At 41.1% G+C, this 18,414-nt stretch overlaps 1 protein-coding gene across 1 annotated transcript; it reads left to right on the forward strand.

Moving 5' to 3' along the window:
• Positions 1–293: 293 nt before the first annotated feature.
• NUS1 (NUS1 dehydrodolichyl diphosphate synthase subunit) lies at positions 294–16,397 on the forward strand. Its single transcript, XM_054063300.1, has 5 exons — positions 294–898; positions 8,504–8,626; positions 11,259–11,411; positions 15,334–15,433; positions 16,165–16,397. The coding sequence occupies exons 1-5, from the start codon at positions 505–507 to the stop codon at positions 16,253–16,255; spliced, it is 861 nt and encodes a 286-aa protein (XP_053919275.1). The 5' UTR covers positions 294–504; the 3' UTR covers positions 16,256–16,397.
• The last annotated feature ends 2,017 nt before the right edge of the window (positions 16,398–18,414 follow it).

The raw sequence follows: 18,414 nt of genomic DNA on the forward strand, positions 1-18,414 counted from the left end.
TTCCTGAGGCCCCGCCCACACCCCGCCCCATCCCGAGACTCCGCCCACGCCCCGTCCTGAGGCCTCGCCCACTCTCTGATCCCGCCCATAGCCCTCCCCATCCTGAGGCTCCGCTCCCCGAAGCCTCCGAGGCCCCTCTGGCCCCGCCTACGCCCCAGCCCACACCCCCGCTCCGTGCCTCTCCCAGACCCCACCCGCCTTCTCGTCCCGCCCCATCCCTTCCCTCAGGGCCACGTCCTTCGCTCTCCGCGGGCGGAAGTGACGTCATCCCTCCTGACGGCCAACGGGCGCCAAGCGCGTGGCGGGGTGAGAGGTGAAAGATCAGGCGGGGCGGCAGGAAGATGGCAGCGCTGGTGGCGGTTGCCGGGCGGCGGACGCGGACGTAGTGGAGGGCAATGGCGGCGCGCTGCGGCTGAAGACGCCCTCCGGCTCCCTTCCCCTCGGCGACCCGGCTCCCCCCCGCTGCCCCGCGCGCGCGCTCCAGTCGGTCGGTCGGCGGCGTCCATGAGCGGGGCGGGCGGGCTGGCCTGGCGCGCGCTGCACGCCCTGCTGCGGGCCCTGCTGTGCCTGCAGCGCGCGCTGCTGTGCTGCCTGCGCGGCCGCGCCGCCGCCGCCGGGCCCCGCGCGTGGCTCTGGCGCCGCGCTGCCGCCGCCTCGCGCGCCCTGCTGGCCCCCGCCGCCCGAGCGCTCTCCTTCCGCCAGGCCCGGCGGCGGCGGCCCGGCAGCGCCGCGCAGAGCCGGCAGCGCTGGCGATCGGACGGGCGGGCCCTGCGGAAGCTGCCGGTGCACATGGGGCTGGTGGTGACGGAAGAGGAGCCGAGCTACGCGGACATGGCGAGCCTGGTGGTGTGGTGCATGGCGGTGGGCATCTCCTACGTCAGCGTCTACGACCATAACGGTGAGCGGTGGGGCCGTACCGCGGAGGGGGCCGGTCCTCGGGAGCGGCTCCCGGCAGGCAGGGCCCGCTGCCCTCGCCCCCCCCACCCCCACCCCCCCGCTACTGTCTTTCCGAGCCGGGTGGCAGCATTGCTGTTGGCAGCTCCTTCCTTTCCTGTCCCCTGGGGCTGCTTGGTCCCTGCAGAGCTTCAGGCCATGGTAAGCCCCGAGTATCTTCCTGCCCCTGGTCTTGTGTCAGGGTGATCTCATTCAGGAGTGGACAGGTCGTGGGGCTTTCCTAGAGACCTTGGGTGGCAGGAACCACTGGCATTGGATAGCCATGACTGCATAGGGTATGGGGCGTTAGTAGAGGAGAGTTTTAAGGTAGCTATCCTTAGAAATCATAGAATGGTTTAGGTTGGAAGGGACCTTAAAGATCATACAGTACCAGCCCCCCTGGCATGGGCAGGGATGTGTTCTACTAGATCAAGTTGCCTATAGCCTTGTCTAGCCTTTCCTTGAACATCCCTAGGAATGGGGCTTCCACAGCTTCTCTGGGCAACCTGTTCCAGTGTCTCACCATCCTTCACAGTGAAAAATTACTTTTTAATATCTAGTCTCAAACTCGTCTCTTTCATCTTAAAACCATTGCCTTCATCCTGTTGCTGCAATCCCTCATAAAGAGCCCTTCCCGACCTTTCCTGTAGGCTCCAAGCTCTGCTCATGAGCTATATCTGAACTTCTAGGAGTGGATGAATGAGAGTAGCCATCTATTTTCATGTACTCTTTATCATGTGAAGATACAGCATGTAAAAATAACTAAACAGACATGTATGTCCTGTGTGCTATCTGTGTTGTGAGGCTAAAATACATAGTTTGCATTTGATGTAAGACTTGATGCTACTTGATGTTGAGGGTTACTCTGAGCCAGTGCTTATGAAAACTTTTGTGGCTTTTCCTATCTCCTATGTGATTTTATTCACTACTAGGTCTCAGATGTAAGACTGTTGAATTCTCGCTTGTGCAGATACATTGATTCCATACTACTAGGTATCTTAAAGATAAGCTTAGAGTTCGGATTTAACATTATATAGAATAATCATGTAATAAATCAGTCTTCCTCATACCTATCTTTTCCTACTGAGAAGATGAAATTGGCCATATTCAAGTTACTCTTAGGTGAAGCTTTCTACCCAGCTGTTGAGATGATCGCTAACTGAGACGAGACAAGCTATCAACTCGGAAGGGCTAATAATACATGAGATGGACTGTGTCTTGTTTCTGCCCCCTTAAAAAAAATGGGAAGGCGTCATGTGGAAGATCCCTGTGCCTTTGCTGTCAATGGTGTAGCCTGTAGGAGACCAGTGTTTAGCTGTTGTTTTGAGGCACTTCTGATGGCTTTCTGGAGATGTCATGCAAATTTGATTAACTCTGTAGACTTATACCAGGTTAGAGGTACAGTCTGTAATAGTTGTCTTCTACTAGTCTCTCAGGAAAAACTCAGTCATCCATGCTATGTAAGTAGGTGAAATCTATTGTTGTCAAGGGTGCAAAAGCATCTGAGGTATGTAGGCCTTTCCCTGAGCACAAGCATTTGTGATTTTTTTTTTTTTAATTGGGTTTGGGTTTTTTTTGAAAACCACTGCCATCAATAGTTCTGTTTCATGGCTGATCCTTTGTATGGCTTGACTTTCACTAAATTCTCTAGGGTCTATTTAAGAAACTGGGCTTAATACCAGTCAGTTAGCAGTTTAAACTGGCCATCTGTGCAGGGCTCCTGTGTTTCAGTGGGAGATTACTTCCTCATTTGGAAGTCAACAGGTGGTATAAAATGTTTGCATAACATCTCAAGGACGCAGAAAATGGTAAGCACTTTCTGAAAAGCCATTTATGTGTTGCTGTTTTTCTGCTCTCAACTTGGAAAGCATTCAACCAGGTTAAATGCTGTAGAGCTAATGTTGGTACCAAACGAGAGTGAGAGTTTCCCTCATAGCCTGAAAAGAGACCTTTTATTGTACAGGACCTCTAATTTCTGTCAAACCTCAAATGAGCTGTCTGCAGTATTGCTGAATATGTTATCTGTATATATTATGTTATCTGTATATTAGTTCCTTTTTAGATCCCCCCATTGTGCTGCACAAATTATATACAAGAGTATTGAGTTGAGAAACACATCCAGCCAAGACTCGTGCTTCTTGGTGGTCTTGGTTTTCACCCTGCTCACATTTGACACTGAGGAGGGAGAAGGTACCAGCCCATGCTCAGGTAGCCACTGTTGCCAAGATCCTGTCTGACAGGAGGAGACAGCGCTGTTGTACTGTCTGACATGTTCCTTGTGGAGAAGCTACTTCTGTTTCTACAGCACGTATGTTGAGATCCAGTAAGATCTAAGGCTGACTATTACGAGACTGTAAATATGACCAGAAATGACAAGGTTATGTCCTCTCAAGAGCAATGTAGCTGAAATAACCTTGCAGCAATTTAGAAAAAAAAAATATTGGAGATCATGTGCTGTTGTTTCCACGTATTGTTACATTCGTGGTAAAGTTGCAGCCACAACTGCTGTTTTGCACAGCACGTTGTCAGCTGAGCCTTTTTCACTGGTTTCAGAGAGTGACCAAGTAGTCATTGATACGGCTTGAGTATGTGCTTACTTCACGTAATAGCAGATATGTTGCCTCTCCTTTGGTGCTAAGCTCCTTATGGTGTCCGAATTGAGCATAGAGTATTCCCAGATAGATTTGTTAAGTGGATATTGCAGTTGTCACTAAATCCGGTTTTGAATAATAGTGCTGACTGAAACCCTCAGTGTTAACACTGATACGGTGAGGGTCAATGAAGTGTGGTACAGCTTGCTCCTGTTGGTAGTAGAGGGTGGGCCTTAATTATGCTGTGCACTTGTTTTCATCTTCTCAGGTGGTGAGACTTACTTTTGGTCTGCTGAGCTGCTTCAGTAAGGTTTTGTGTTCATACAGTTGTGCTAAGTGTTGACTTTGGAAGATGTGTTGTCCCCACTGATGTTGCCTCTGGTCGAGAAGGAAACACAGTGACAAGTTCTCTAAATTTTTGTTAGATGTAGTGAGGTATGCTTTAATTTTTTTCCTTTTTCTTTGTTTCCTATTTGTAGTACTGAGATTATTCCTGTTGCAACAGGAAAGTTTGATTACAAGAATGGTGTTCCATCCTTGCATTTTCTGGAAGAAATACTGTGTCAGTTTCCTGTAGAAGGCTTAAATTAAAAATGTGTCCGTAATTGCCCCTTCCGTAGCAAGAGACGGAAGCCTGAGGCTCTTTAAAGGAGTGCCAGATAAGCTGTTTATTTGTTTATAGTAGTGAATTTCTAGTTTTTTTGACAAAATGACTAAGCAGAAGTTTGTTTCTGTATTCTTTGATGTCAAAATAAGTAGCTGCATCCCAGCTGACACTAGTATATTACAGCAGCTGCACCAATAAGTGTAAGGACAACTTGGCTGGAATTGTGCTGTAACATAATGGGTTGCCCATAAGATTCAAGTGTATTGGATAATACTTGCAGAATGGGATCAGGTACTTTGCTGTCTTCTCTTAATCCGTGATGGTCGGTATGCCAGATTAATAGAGTAAAAAGTGCTTTGCAAAATGCAAGAGGACTATAATGTAACTGTCTTGTAGTGTAATAAATATGGTGTTATGACTTGCAGTGCTTGAATCTGAGATTTCCCTCTCTACAGCAGCAGGCTTGAAAGCCTAAAATGGCGTGCTTTTACTGTCTCTGGTGTTCAGGGACCCTTTTCATTCCCTCAGTTTTCTCTGATGTGCAGCAGAACAAAGCAACAATAAACTTAATGCAACCATGTGCATCTTGGTTATTAAATCCAGATAGACTAAAATTTTGGGGTTTTTGATCATAGATTTATTTCTGTGGACTGTTGCCTTACTTGGTAGAAATCAGTGATGCTGGTCAAGATCTTATCTCTGAGGAAATAACGCAGCTTTCTTGCACATGGAAATCAGTGATTATGCAATGGTGTTAGCCTTTAAAATATCTGCTGGGAAGCAGAAGCCTTTGACTTATGTTACATATTTTAACTTTCTTCTGTTTTATTGCAACTGGAGAGCTTGTTTGAGTGTTGCTTCTATCCATCGGTGAAGCTTTCCTGAGACAGTTGGGACAAGTTTAGCATATTTTGGGAGCTTGCTGAATCTTGTCATTTGTGTACTTCGGGCTCCTGAATAGATGCTTCAGGTTGGAGGTTTTTTTTAAAGCTGGGAGTATGACTGTATTGAGAACTTGAATTTCTTCATTCTGGGTTTACCTTCCTAGTGAACTGCTTTACTTCTGACCAGTTTTCTCTTAGAGATTCTTTGAAAGGATAGAGTATTGCAGTAAATAAAATAAATTATTTTATTAGTCCCAAATGTAGGCTTTTAGTCTCTTCAAAATTGCTTGGTAGTTTAGCTGATCTGACCAATCCATAAAACTTTCTGGGTGTTCAGTGTGCTCATTGCACTGGAGGAGATAAATATTGTGAAATACCAGTATCATGTGGCATCTGCTGTGGGTCTCAACCCATATGAAATTTCACATTTCACAATTGCGTTTTGGTGTTGAGTTGGGAGGAGTCCTCAGACCACATTTATTAAAAGGGCTAATGCTTATCTGTAGGAGGCAATCCCCTTATAGGTATGGGTAATATGAATATAGCACATCTTCTCTGGATTGCTGTTGAGCTGTTGTGTTTCTGGTACACAATGTCCCTCCATGAACAAATGTGGGAGGAATGATCCACCTACAAGGTTAGAAGATGTAACTTTAATTACTCCTATTTGGTTAGCCACTTTCAAACTTGGATCATATTTTTTTCTAGGCTCTTGGAATGGACAAGCCTAATAAATTTTTCTACCTGTCCATATCCTGTGAAGTCCCGTGTAAGGACTCAAACCCAGCTTTCTTCCATTATCAGACAGCATGATCCAGTACAAGGATGTAGGCGCAAGTTGTTCATGCGTTAAAACAGTTTCTTGCATGTACATTATTTGAATCGGGTTATGATTTGACACTTCTCAAACGATTAATGCTTTGACACTTTAAACAGACTTGTTACCTTATGACTTTTCACTTCTTGGCACTGTAAGGGAGTTGAGAAAACAAATAACTGAAAGGCTGTGAAAATGTATTCTTTTCTAGGCTTAACTTCGGTTAAGGTGTTCCCTTGTAAGGAAGGGAACTGACTCTTATTCTGTGCTTTACCAGATTCTGCTGCCTTAAAAAGCAGAGCAAGTGAGAATGTTGAACTTTGAGATGCCACGAAGGCATTACCAGCTGGTGGCTGTGATAGTCTAGCCAGCCAGACAAATGGTTGACACCACCTGGTGTTTCTGTGCCAGTTGTTCCCCTCTAGTTGTTCCCCTTCACTTAACAGCAAACAGCTGTTGTGTTGTTAAAATGTATTAGAACTCTTGTCAAACATTAACTTTCTATGAGTCCGTAATATGTTTTAACATTTTATATGATAAATACAGTAAACAAGAGTGCATGAATCGACCAACTCACTAACAGGATTCGAGTGCTCCTAAGCAGCGAGACTTAATTTAATATCTTCCAATTTTGTTCATTCTTCCACATAAGTTGAAAGCAAGTCTGTATGGGAAAAGAATTTATATCATTAGTGTTGGGTGGGGAAGGGGAAGAAGATAGCAGCTGTTTCCCAGATTGGGAACCTTTCCTAATTATGCTAACTCTTTTTCTGAATATCGAACACAAGGGTTTTTTTTCTCATCTTGAAAAGTGGATGGAAGTCAAACCTCTTAGAGGTGAGGCACATGCAGTGTTATACTGATCTTACTTAAAAGGCACTTTGGGTTAGCGATTGTAGTAACTGTACTGCTGCTGGCCTTGAGTGTAAGGAAGACAATTTGTACTTAATTCTAAGCAGAAAACACTTGTCCAAGTGGAGTTGTATCAGATAGTATTATATGTATTAATATATGCTAGTGAGCAGGAGCACAAAGTATAACAATTTAACGTTACTTTAGACTTAGTGAAAGTATTCTAATACTTCTTTCCTAATCAAGGTTGCTGCCTTACTGAGATATGCTTGTCTGTCAACATGTGAAATCAGTTATAAGCATTGCTAACACTAGTGTAAAGAGTAAATTTTTATTTTGCAGGAAGTATTCAGGGTTGGAGGAAACCCAGATGCTTTACCCTCTATTGAAACCTCCAATGAAGCCTGTATAAAAATACTAACTCACTAGATCACTTCCCATGTGAGGGCAGGCTGAGAGAGTTGTGGTTCTTCAGCCTAGAGAAGAGAAGGCTCTGGGGACACCTTATAGCAGACTTCCAGTACTTAAAAAGGAGGGGTCCTACAGGAAAGATGGGGAGGGACTCTTTGTCAAGGAGTGCAGTGATAGGATTGAGGGTAATGATTTTAAACTCGAAGAGGGAGAGCTTTAGATTACATCTTTGAAGAATTTGGGTTTTTTTACTGTGAGAGTGGTGAGGCACTGTAACAGGTTGCCCAGAGAAGTTGTGGGTGCCCGATACCTGGTGTTCAAGGCCTCAAGGTTGGATGAAGCTTTGAGCAACATACCTGATCGAGTGTGAAGTGTCCCTGCCCATGGCAGAAGGGTTGAAACTGCATGTTCTTTAAGATCCCTTCAAATGCAAACCATTCAATGATGAATGATAAGCCTGACCATAAAGTTGCATACAAGTTCATTTTTTCCTGTAAGATTGTGTGGGCATTTTTAGACTGGTCAACAGAAGTGCTTGATACAGATTTTCAGAATAAAACTTAGGCTTTTAGTAACAACCCAAGAATACAATGTGATAAAAGCATTATCAATTCCAAAGTAAACATGCCTAGGCATGATTTTGCACTGTAAATATTTAAGCTGTAGTGCTTAATTTTCACTGGTTTTTAATTAGAAATAATTGTGTTGTCTGAAGAGTCAGAATTTATTTTAGAAAAGGAACCCAAGTATGTTTTGTTAAGCAAGTTTTTGTAATCTCCCGCACTAAAATGTGTCTACCATAAGCATGTAAGGATAAAAAGGCCTTGGAGACTACATTAACTCCTTGAAACGTAAGGCTTTGTGAAATTGTCTTGTTGGGAAATCCATGACATTCTTCTTGGCATAAGAGTGGACAGTTACCATGACCCAGTAACTGGTTTAGTTTTCTGTCTCTTGCTTTGTGGTGACTTTGTTAGCCTGCAGTCTTAGTGATGTGGCAGTAAATGATAGTAGACTTAAGCTGCAAATCTTCAGCAGCATCAGCATTAAAGAAACTTGGTGTTAATCTGACTTGGCAGTCTGGTGCTAGTAAGGTATTGCTGTCTGTTGCTAGCATACTAAGGATAATGAAATAAGTCTTAAACTATCTCCTAAGCAATTGCAGCTTGCTACTTAAACCAGGCTGAGTGAAAGAGGAACAAAAAAAGCACGTGAGTTATTTTTCCAAGGTCACTGAAATTAGTCACGTGCAGTAGCATTTACTTTGGAATCTTATTGCACTAGTGAAATCCAGTTTGAAACTGGTACTGACTACCTGATTCTTTTTTTTTTTTTTTTTTACTTCCTGCCTAGTGTCCTATGTAGAACTCTTTATAGGATTTGGCTAACATGCAACCTTTTTTTAAAGGTATTTTCAAGAGGAATAATTCAAGATTGATGGATGAAATTTTAAAACAGCAGCAAGAACTCTTAGGACTGGATTTCTCGAAGTACACAGTGGAATTTGCAAATCAAGACAAAGATGATCAAGGTAAGATTAATTGTGTGTGTGTGATTGGTATGAGTAAATAGCTGTATATAGATCATGACTCTAAACGTATTTGTGTGTACAGTGAACTCTTCATTCACTGATTGGCAGAAAACGTGTAACCTTCCTGGACTAGCATTAAACTTCTGTTATGCTTATTTGTTCTTAATAGTGAAGTGTTGTGTTCTCCTTCCCACAGTGATCATTACTGGGTACTCTGATCTTCCCTTTAGCCTGACTGTTATGCTGTGACCCCTTTAATACTTCAGTGTAGCTCATCTGACCATTGTTTCAGTAGATGGATTCTTTTGCTAAGGGAGTTGAAAAAGCGCTGGAGTGAGTGTAAGGGAACTGATGTCAAGTTAACAATGTGTGCACTTCCATTTTTCCAAACTTATACCACAGAGTGGAGAAGGGAAAGCAAAACTGCTGGTTGTCATGGCAACGAATAATGACACCAGGAGGGTAAAAGGCTTAAGTTTAAAAAAAAAAAAAAAATCTCGTAGCAGCTTTTGCATGTAGTAGAAGCAGAAAACAGGAATATGTTTCAAGGTTAATAGAATCATAGAATCACTAGGTTGGAAAGGACCCACTGCATCATCGAGTCCAACCATTCCTAACAATCCCTAAACTATGCCCCTCAGCACCTCATACACCTGACCCTTAAACACCTCCAGGGAAGGTGACTCAAGCACCTCCCTGGGCAACCTGTTCCTTATTCAATACTATCTGCTATAAGTATTTGTTTAGGTCTTGACTAACACAAATTCTAGAAGTCTGTTCAAAATGTAAATCACAAGCATGTACTTACTAAAGCAAGCCTTTGCCTTAGAGGGGTAGGCTGATACTTACAGCTCTCCTAACTTCAACTCATAGTTTTTAAATAGGTCTCATAAAAATAAAAATTAAAAAAAATACAAACCCCAAACAAACCCTTATGTTTTAAGAGAATTATATTACCTAGTTCAAAGACTTATAAGACTACACTTCGCAAGATCTGATACATTTAGTTGTATCTAGGATGCTGCAGGCCATGTTTTCCTTCTCATACAAGACCTGGTAGGATCACGAGGTCCTTTGTGCCGGTTCTCCAGTATGAAGTCTAATGTTGTAGCATAAATGTGCCTTATAAGCAACTTAGGCTAAGGTGCTAGTGTTTATATGGAAACATATAAGTTTCTTGTGATTTCTCTTTATTCTAGTTGAAACAACAAGCAGAAAACAGGGTAGACAGGCTGTTCATGTCTTAAACTTTAGCATACTTACCTGCACTTGACCGAAATCAGGATGTTTACATCCAGTCCAAAGAACTGAAAGACTGCTCAGGCTTGCTGACTGAAAGGGTACATTTAAGCCTCAGGAAACTTTTGTGCTGGAAACTATGAAAAGCAGAGGTGTTTTCCGTTCTCTTCAGAATCCTTCATTCTTAATTGGAAGGCTCCACAGTCAGAACAGGCACTTCATACCTTAAACTGAACAAGATGACATCTCTCAAGTTCGTAATATTAAACTGCAGTTTTTCTCTTTCTAAGAAGCAAAATGACATGTCTTAAGTTTATGGATCCTGTCAGGGAAGTAGTCTTTAACATAAGACATATGACAAATAAAATGATATCTAGGAACAATTTTCGTTGTGGTGGCTTTGGGTAGACTAACACATTCTTTAGATGCTCTCAAGAGTCTTCTGTCTGAATTCTGTGGTCCTTTGCGGGTAGGTTCTGCAGTTTTAAAAAAAATGCTATTTTTTTAAGTATCTTGTTAGAACTATACGAAGTTCTGTGTAAGTCTAATGTGTCCACACACTAGTATTTAACTCAGTTACTTCAGGCTGGGTTTAGTACAGTTTCTGCAGCCTTCAACTTCCTCAGCAAGTTTACCTCTTAGGTACCTTATCAGAACTGACAGTGATGCAGGTCTTGTAGTGGAAGAAGGCTGTTACCTCACTACAGGGTAGTCCGTAAGTTTGTTGTGAAATGTCCTCTTAAGTCACAGACATAATTACAGTCTAATGGGTGAATTTTGGTACTACTATCTTGTTCCTAGCTTCTCAGTAGCAATCTTAGATCAATATTGTAAGTCTTGTATCAATTTTGAAGTGCTGCTGAAAAATCCTGTGGTCATAAGGGAGTGCCTCTGCTTAATCATTGTCACATGAATGTCTACAGTAGCTGTTAAAACACCTTCCTCTTTTAGGGTAGGAGTTAGATTTTTATTTTTATTTTTTTCCATTCCCTGAACTGCGAGCCTTTCTGCATTGCTTACCACCCCACAAAGTTGCAGTCCAGGCACCTTCCTCTCACTGCTTTGCCTGACACTGTGGTAACTAAAGCAAATTCCCTGGAAGACTCCACATTTCAAGGCTGACATTAATTAAACCACTTTTCCCAGGACTCCTTAAAATAGTTGCCTTGAACTTGTGTTTTATTAATGTAGCAAATCCAGAAGACTCTTACCCACTTCTGTAAGACATGGATGAGGTTTGTCTGTGACTAGTTGTATAATACATGAATTACAAGTTACTTAGTCATATCCTGTGAATATCTACTGTGAATATCTATCCTGTGAATACGTACTGTGAAGTACATTCAAAACAATTATATTTCTGTTGCTTTTAAACTGTGTTTTGTACTTTCAGTTTTAAATTGCCAATCTACATTGAAGGTGCTGTCTCCAGAAGATGGAAAAGCAGACATAGTAAAAGCTGCTCAGGACTTTTGTCAGTTGGTAGCACAGCAGCAAAGAACACACACAGACCTGGATGTGAATGTTTTAGACAGCTTATTAAGCAGTAAGTATGACATGATCTGTGGGGAGGAGGGCAAAGAGTACTTGATTCATGGTGGTTTTGTTTTCTAGTATGTTTATGGCTTAGAAAGTACGCATTTTGATGCTTAGTCTCTCAGGGTAAGTTATGATTATTGCTTTCAGGCTTTTGCTAAAAATTTCTTGCTGGTTGACTCTATTTTGAGCTTTTTCTTTAAACAGAAAAAAATAAACCTTTTGCTAAATTGGAGAGCCTTGGCTTTTCAGAGTTCACAACCTTTATGGCATGTTCTGTGATGAGCTTTCTGGGAAAAGTACTGCTGGGATCACCTGAAACTAGACCATTATAACTTAGGTTCTAACTTCTTGCAAGCTCGCATGCTTCAAACCTGGGTATGGGTAGAGAATCTTTTCCAGATCTGTTTACATCAATTAAAGCTATTACTGCTCCTTGATATCATCCTGAGTGCAAATGATAGAGTACTTGCTGATCTTTTGCTGATGTATAACCCACACTAGCTTGATTATCTTCATTACCATTTCATGTAGGTTACTGACTCAGCACTAAGGTGCATAGCTATGTGCATTTGCTACGAGAAGGGCAGGGCTGCTTTAATCTCACATCTGGGAGAAGTAGTTTAGAACAAGCCTCCACCTTCACTCAACTTTCCGAGGTGATAGATGCACGTTAATTACAGCCGTAATTAGCCTGGCAGAGGGTTCAGATTTCACACTGCACACTTCAGTTTGAATATCTGCAGTCACGTTATTGTGGCTTCCATTAACTGGACTTCAGAGTGATTGTTTTCAAATGCGTGGTTAGCTCAATTGCTCTGCAAACTGACTAGTGTGGCAGTTCAGACACTTTAATCTTAATTTCAAACTGAATTCTGTCTCTGTCAGCATGCTGCATGATAGCTTCTTACTGTAACAGAATTATTAAACGGATTTAATAAGGCACCTGAAGAAGTAACGTAGATATTTGTCCTGTTATACCCTAAAGGCAATTTAAGGAAATTAATAATTGCTGCTTTAAAATGGTCACTCATTTCCTGAATAACTGACAGTTGATACCCACAGATATATATTTTGTCCAATGACGTTTAACTGGAGCTTCTCAAGCACTTGTTCATGCCTGTGCATTTGTGTCTGCGTATGTTAAAAGTATTTATTCCAGTCTTAAATTGAGGAGATTTATTATTTGAATAATGCATGCTAGCTGAACACACAAAGAGAAATCTAAACTTTTAGTCTATCAAAACTTTGAAATCAGGCTGTTTTAATCTATCTAGTCCTGCTTATTAATTTGCTTGGATTTAATGTTTAGGACAGTTGAAGGTGAAGATGTAGTCTTTCGTGCCTATCTTAGCAGCAGCTTATGAAACTACTCATGTTGTTGTAGGCAAATTTAGTTTCTGTGCATCCTTAATGGAAAGGTATTGGATGTAAACATCTGTGAATTTCTGATCTAAGTTGAGAGTGAGTTCTCAGTGTCTGAATAGCTATATTTTTAGGGTTTGTGTTCATGATTACTTCTGTAAGATTCTATTTTTTCACATTTTGATTTAAATATCTGATAATGTAGTTTTTAAACTTTTTGTTCATATTTAGGATGCAGTTACTGAAGTCTAGTCTTAAAATGGTATGTTTATAGTTTTTCTGGTTCTTAATCCAGTTATGCTCTAATTCTTACAGCTTTAATTTTTTCAGTGTAAGAGTACTTTCTTCTGAGCAATGCCTCTGCTAACCAGCTTGTTTTCAGAAAAGTAGATGCCAGCTGCATTACAATATTGTCTCTACTTGCCATCTGCCTTCTCAGTGAAGAACATGACTATCAATTAAAGCTGTTCAGGTTCCTATATAAAATCTACATAGAGAAAAGGGGTAGTGCTATCAGCTGTACAAATGCCTTCACGTTTCCTTCACAGAACTCCTGACCTAAAAGGATGTTACCTTTTTTTTTTTCTTTTGAGTCTACTCCCAAATCCTTGTCTTGTGTGCTCTAGACTTGAAGAGTGCTATAACTCTAGCAGCTCTGAGGGAGCTTCCACGTGTATAGTATCTGTAGTGCTGAAATGTTTAGGTAGAGAAGTGGGTGCAGAGTGGAAGGCACATTACTGTGTTTTGAATAGGCTGTTCTGAGAGTAATACTACAGTGTACATTCTCATTTTCCTTCAGATAGGAACGAGAAGGAAATATTAACATTAACTGGGCTCTCTGAAGGTCTTTTCCTGTTTGAAAAGCCATTGCAGTCTTGAAGATCCTGCCGCTGAACTGGCCAGCTGATGAGAAAAGCTGTCCACTTCCTCAAGAGTCCCCACTTCTAAGTATTCACTGCTTCCCTGCAAAGCTCTTTCATACTAACATGCTAGCTTATGAATACACAAGTGGCATTTGCTTTGTTATGTTTTTCTTAACTTTGAGATAAGATTTGGACTGCGGCGTGAGGCACTTTATATCTAAATGCTTCATCCTTCCTTAGAAATGCACATGCTTGGGAAAATAGCTTCTTTGCCTCTTGTAAGAGGATTACTATTGTGATGATTCAGTGGGGAGGGAGGATGTGGAATTTGAAATCTTTAGCTTCAGTTTCAAAACCTGGGCAGAGTAAAATCTGGTGGGACCTTAGTTTCCTTTCTGTTATTCACAAAATTAAGTTTTCTTACAACTAAACTAAACTCATAAAAGGCTCTTGACTGGTTTGTTGTTTTGAAATGTGAGAAAAGAATTGAGAAATAACATCTGAAGCTCAGAGCAAATAGGCAGTATTATGCTTCTGTCTGCTGAAGGTGGGTGTTATGTACTGTAAGCACTCTTGCAGTTGTGTAAGAAGTGGAGAATGGAAGGGGTAACAAGAAATACCACTCAATAATCATGACTGATTGCAGCATTATAGCAAAGTAGGGTTATGACTGCTGGAGTGCTTTTCAGGTAAACTAGGCAGGTGCATGAAAAAGACCTTACCTTCTTAGGTCCCCTTGGGGTACTGTACTGGCTTTCACACATTGCCCTAATCAACTTGCTAGAATTGAGAGACGAAGCTGTTTCTTTATTCTAAGCTTATTGCCTATCTGTCAGTTTTAGCCTGGAGGAGTTCAGGCATGGCTGAAGTGTATGGAAGGGAGACTGCCTTCAGCCTCGGAAGATCAGTAGGGTGCTCTCCTTAATGGAATGGCAGTGACTGGGGTTTGAAGGTATAAGTAGTAAGAGTGTGTCCTTCAGTGTTGTCTAGCCCTGCCCTGGGATGGGTCATGCTGTCCACTTAGTAACAGAAACAAAAAAACATGCTGTTCTTCCTCAGCTATCTAACTGGGAAGATGTCACCTGCAATAGTTTGTCTGAAATGTCATAGTAAAAGTCGTTTTTAAAATTATCTGCCTAGCTTCATACTGAGAAAGGGATGATTGTCTGACAGCGTGTTTTTTTACAACTTGTTTTGTGGTGATCTGTGATATCAATTTCTTGTTCTTCAATGGAACCTCCTTTAGTTTTGGGTTTTGTGTTATTAGTCCTTTTACTCTGCCTCCACATATTTGGGTTATGACTGTAGCAGGTGGTATGAGTCAGGGTGCAGCAAGCAATAAAATCAAATTTGCCAAAACAAGAGTAGAACATGTCAGCTTAAACAGCAGTATTAAGATCTGCCGTTATTCAAAATAGTGTAACTGTTCCCATCACTTCCTTACCAAGTCTTTGAAAACTACTGATGTAAAAAATAGTCCAGCTGGGCCTGCAGTGGCTGCCTAAACTTTTGCTCAGTTGGTCTTGTTCAGGTGGTGCAAGACCAGTCTGTCCTCTTGGGCTTCTAATTGTTAATTTGATCTCAGGAGCTTCACTTCATTTTAAAAAAAGGGCATTTAGTGGAAAAAGTAGATGCCATAGGGTTTAGAATTAAAACAAATCTTCTAATGAATTTGATAAAACCTCATTTAACTTTTTCTTACAGGTACAAATGGATTTCCTGATCCTGATTTAGTCTTGAAGTTTGGTCCTGTGGACAGCACGTTAGGATTCCTTCCATGGCACATCAGACTGACAGAAATCATGTGAGTTGCCTATGGATACTGTGAAACAGATTGAAATAATATCTAACTAAATAAATCTTTACATGACTTACCTTATATGAATAGCCATAAGAGGAGATCTGTCTAACCAAAGGTGCCTGGAGATTGATTTGAAGATATTTAAAAATTATTAAATCAAACCTGTCAAACATTCATTGTTGCTCCTTCAGCCACAATTAGAGAACCGCAGACTTCACTCCTTAGGTTTAAGGAACAACAACTGTCACCATCTAGTTTTCGTGGTCCAATCCCAGTTCTGTTTATGTTCCCTAGGTGGATTTTGAGTGGCTTGCAGATTTCTAGCAGGGAAACTAAGGATATAAGGAAAATAGGATGACATAAGATGATCATTCCACTGGGTTACTTTGCAATTTTGGCAACGTCTTAACTGAGTAGACTTGCTGTATTTCATAAATCTGAGAACATTTATAGAACACTTAAATGTCTGGGCAGACCTTTTCTTCTCCATCTTTCTCACTAGTTTAAAGTGTTGTGAGTGCTTTAATGGATAGGCTTTGATTTAGAGAGTGACCAGATATTAACAGCTAGTTTAGTTTAGTTACTAGAGCTGAGTGACAATAACAATGTTGAGAATAGCTTCACAAGGTTACTCAGACAATAGCTGGCTTTAAGTAGTGATATTCCTGACTGGTCATATGAATTGTGCTGTGTTTATAAAAGCTTATTTTAACTTTTCTAACTTGGTTTCTCAGTTCTTTGCCTTCCCATCTGAACATCAGTTACGAAGACTTTTTCTCTGCCCTCCATCACTATGCAGCCTGCGAGCAACGCTGGGGAAAGTGACTTCTGGCTGAGCACATGGGGTCAGGCTTTCTGTGGGAAGGAGTCGATGTCTGTTTACAAGCACCTGTGACCCATAAGTCTGGTTCATAGTCCTTTCTTAATTTATCAACGAATTCAATAAAGTGTCTTACCTTTCTAGAGAGTCTGTGTGAATGCGTAAGAATTTATGGGGAGGGGGAAATTCACAGATTTCCTTTATGAAAAAGATAGTTATTACAAGCAAAACTGTTCGAAGCTGAATTAACCTCGCTGTTGTGTCCGAGTGAAAAAAACATGGAAGAATTAAGTCTTGTGAGATCTACAGGACAACGTAAGTAGCGAAGTTCCATGCTCTGAAGGTTGTTAAATCCAAGCAAGAACTCTCATGTCAGCTTGTTTCTTTTCAGTTTTTCATGGTCAGGCATTTCAGAGCTTATCAGCTGGTTTATCTTCGGATATATTTACTATATAAAATGTGAATTCAGAGGAGTCGGTTCTGTTAACTACGAGAACAGACTGCTATTTGACTGTGATGTCTAAGATTGCAGTAGGTATCCAGTTCTAGAAATACCGAGAAGATTCCATAGAAAGGAATGGAAGCTTCTATGGTGAGTGGATTAGAGAGTCTTTGTAGCACTATCCATAATCTCTTTTTTAAGAGGTAAAATCAAAGTATTCCTACAGCCCTGAGTGAAGAAGCTTCTTGGTATGTCTGTTTTCCATAGGGAATAAGCATAAACAGTACTATGTATTGTTTGTATACCTATTTTCCCCATACAATTCTCACTGACAGCATCAAGCTGGCTAAGACTAGCATCGGTTGCTGAAAAGTCTGAAAATGGACTAGATTCACTTCCATGGCTGCTTACACTCATGACTCGGCAGGGGAGTCTTCCTAAGCCTTTTACTACGTTTGTTCTGAACTGCGCATTAGAGGTTTGAATGGGAATCCGCAACAGACGAAGATGAAGTGATGCTACACCACACTATCTCAAAACTGGGATAACTAAATAGCTAAATGGCCTTCAGTGTGGAATGCCCTATTTGAGTTATATTCCTATGGCTAGAAGTAATTTGAAATTGCAAGTCTTTATAGCAGCATTTGGATAAAGCAATATCTAGAGCTGTATTACTGTACACAAACATTGATACTGCAGCCTTCTGCCCTGCAGGCGGTAGGGTTGTTGGACACTTCATTCTGGAAGTGCATACCTCCCCCCCTGCCCCCTTTAAAATGAATCTGGCTTTGTCTCATTCAGGATAGGCATGTCACTAGAAGGTAAAACAACTGCTTTTAAAAGGGAATTATCAGATTTTAAATTAATATCTGCTTCTTTGTGAAACTGTATTTTGACTGTTGTAGCTTGATGTGATGTTATAAAGCAGATTGCATAAACTCTTAGCCTGCAGTTCTTTTGTCATACTAAGATCAAATTGCAGTTATCGGAGAGCTGTGGTCTACTTTATCTCATAAAAGAGAAAAGGATGTTTAATCAATTGACTAATTTTTTTTACCTCAAATAACATTCCATATGAGCTGGAATGCTCAGAGTACGGTTGGCTACCTTCTGCAGAGTGGTCTCTGGTTTTTGCCAGTTACTGTATAGCAAAGAAGATGAACAATCGTGCAATGTTTCCTGGGTTCTGTCATTGCCATATGAAGGATTTCTCACTGAATGTTAAGTTTAACTTTTCTTTTTTTGTGTGGAGCAGATAGCCTCTTGGAGGCTATCTTGAGTATTGAAGTTTATCTGTAATATGGATTTTGTTTTATTAAAATGTAAGGTTGTGTTTAAGTTACTGTATGTGTTACTGTGTTACTGAAACAGTTCCAGTGCTGGCAGTAAAGATAAAAATTGGGAAAAGCTTAGTTTAGTTCTCAAATTAATCTATTTTTTATATTTGTATCAAACTGCCAAAGAATGCTTGTAGTACCTGAGCTGCCCTCAGTCCTCAGACTTCTGCATATCTTAACGAAAACGATGTATTTTAGATTGGAGACAGATCTCAAGCTCTAGGATTTGTCTATAGCGGGATGCTTAATGAAACTAAAATGATTAGTTCGGCTGCATTTGATTCAACCTAATCAAATCTCTTCTGATGGCTAGTTTAATTGTGAATTAAGTGTTCCTCCTGGAATTAATGTAGTTGAACTAATCCATGTTATCACTCGGTTGGGA

This window comes from Cuculus canorus, chromosome 3 (genome assembly GCF_017976375.1).
Source record: "Cuculus canorus isolate bCucCan1 chromosome 3, bCucCan1.pri, whole genome shotgun sequence".
Lineage (NCBI taxonomy): Eukaryota > Metazoa > Chordata > Aves > Cuculiformes > Cuculidae > Cuculus > Cuculus canorus.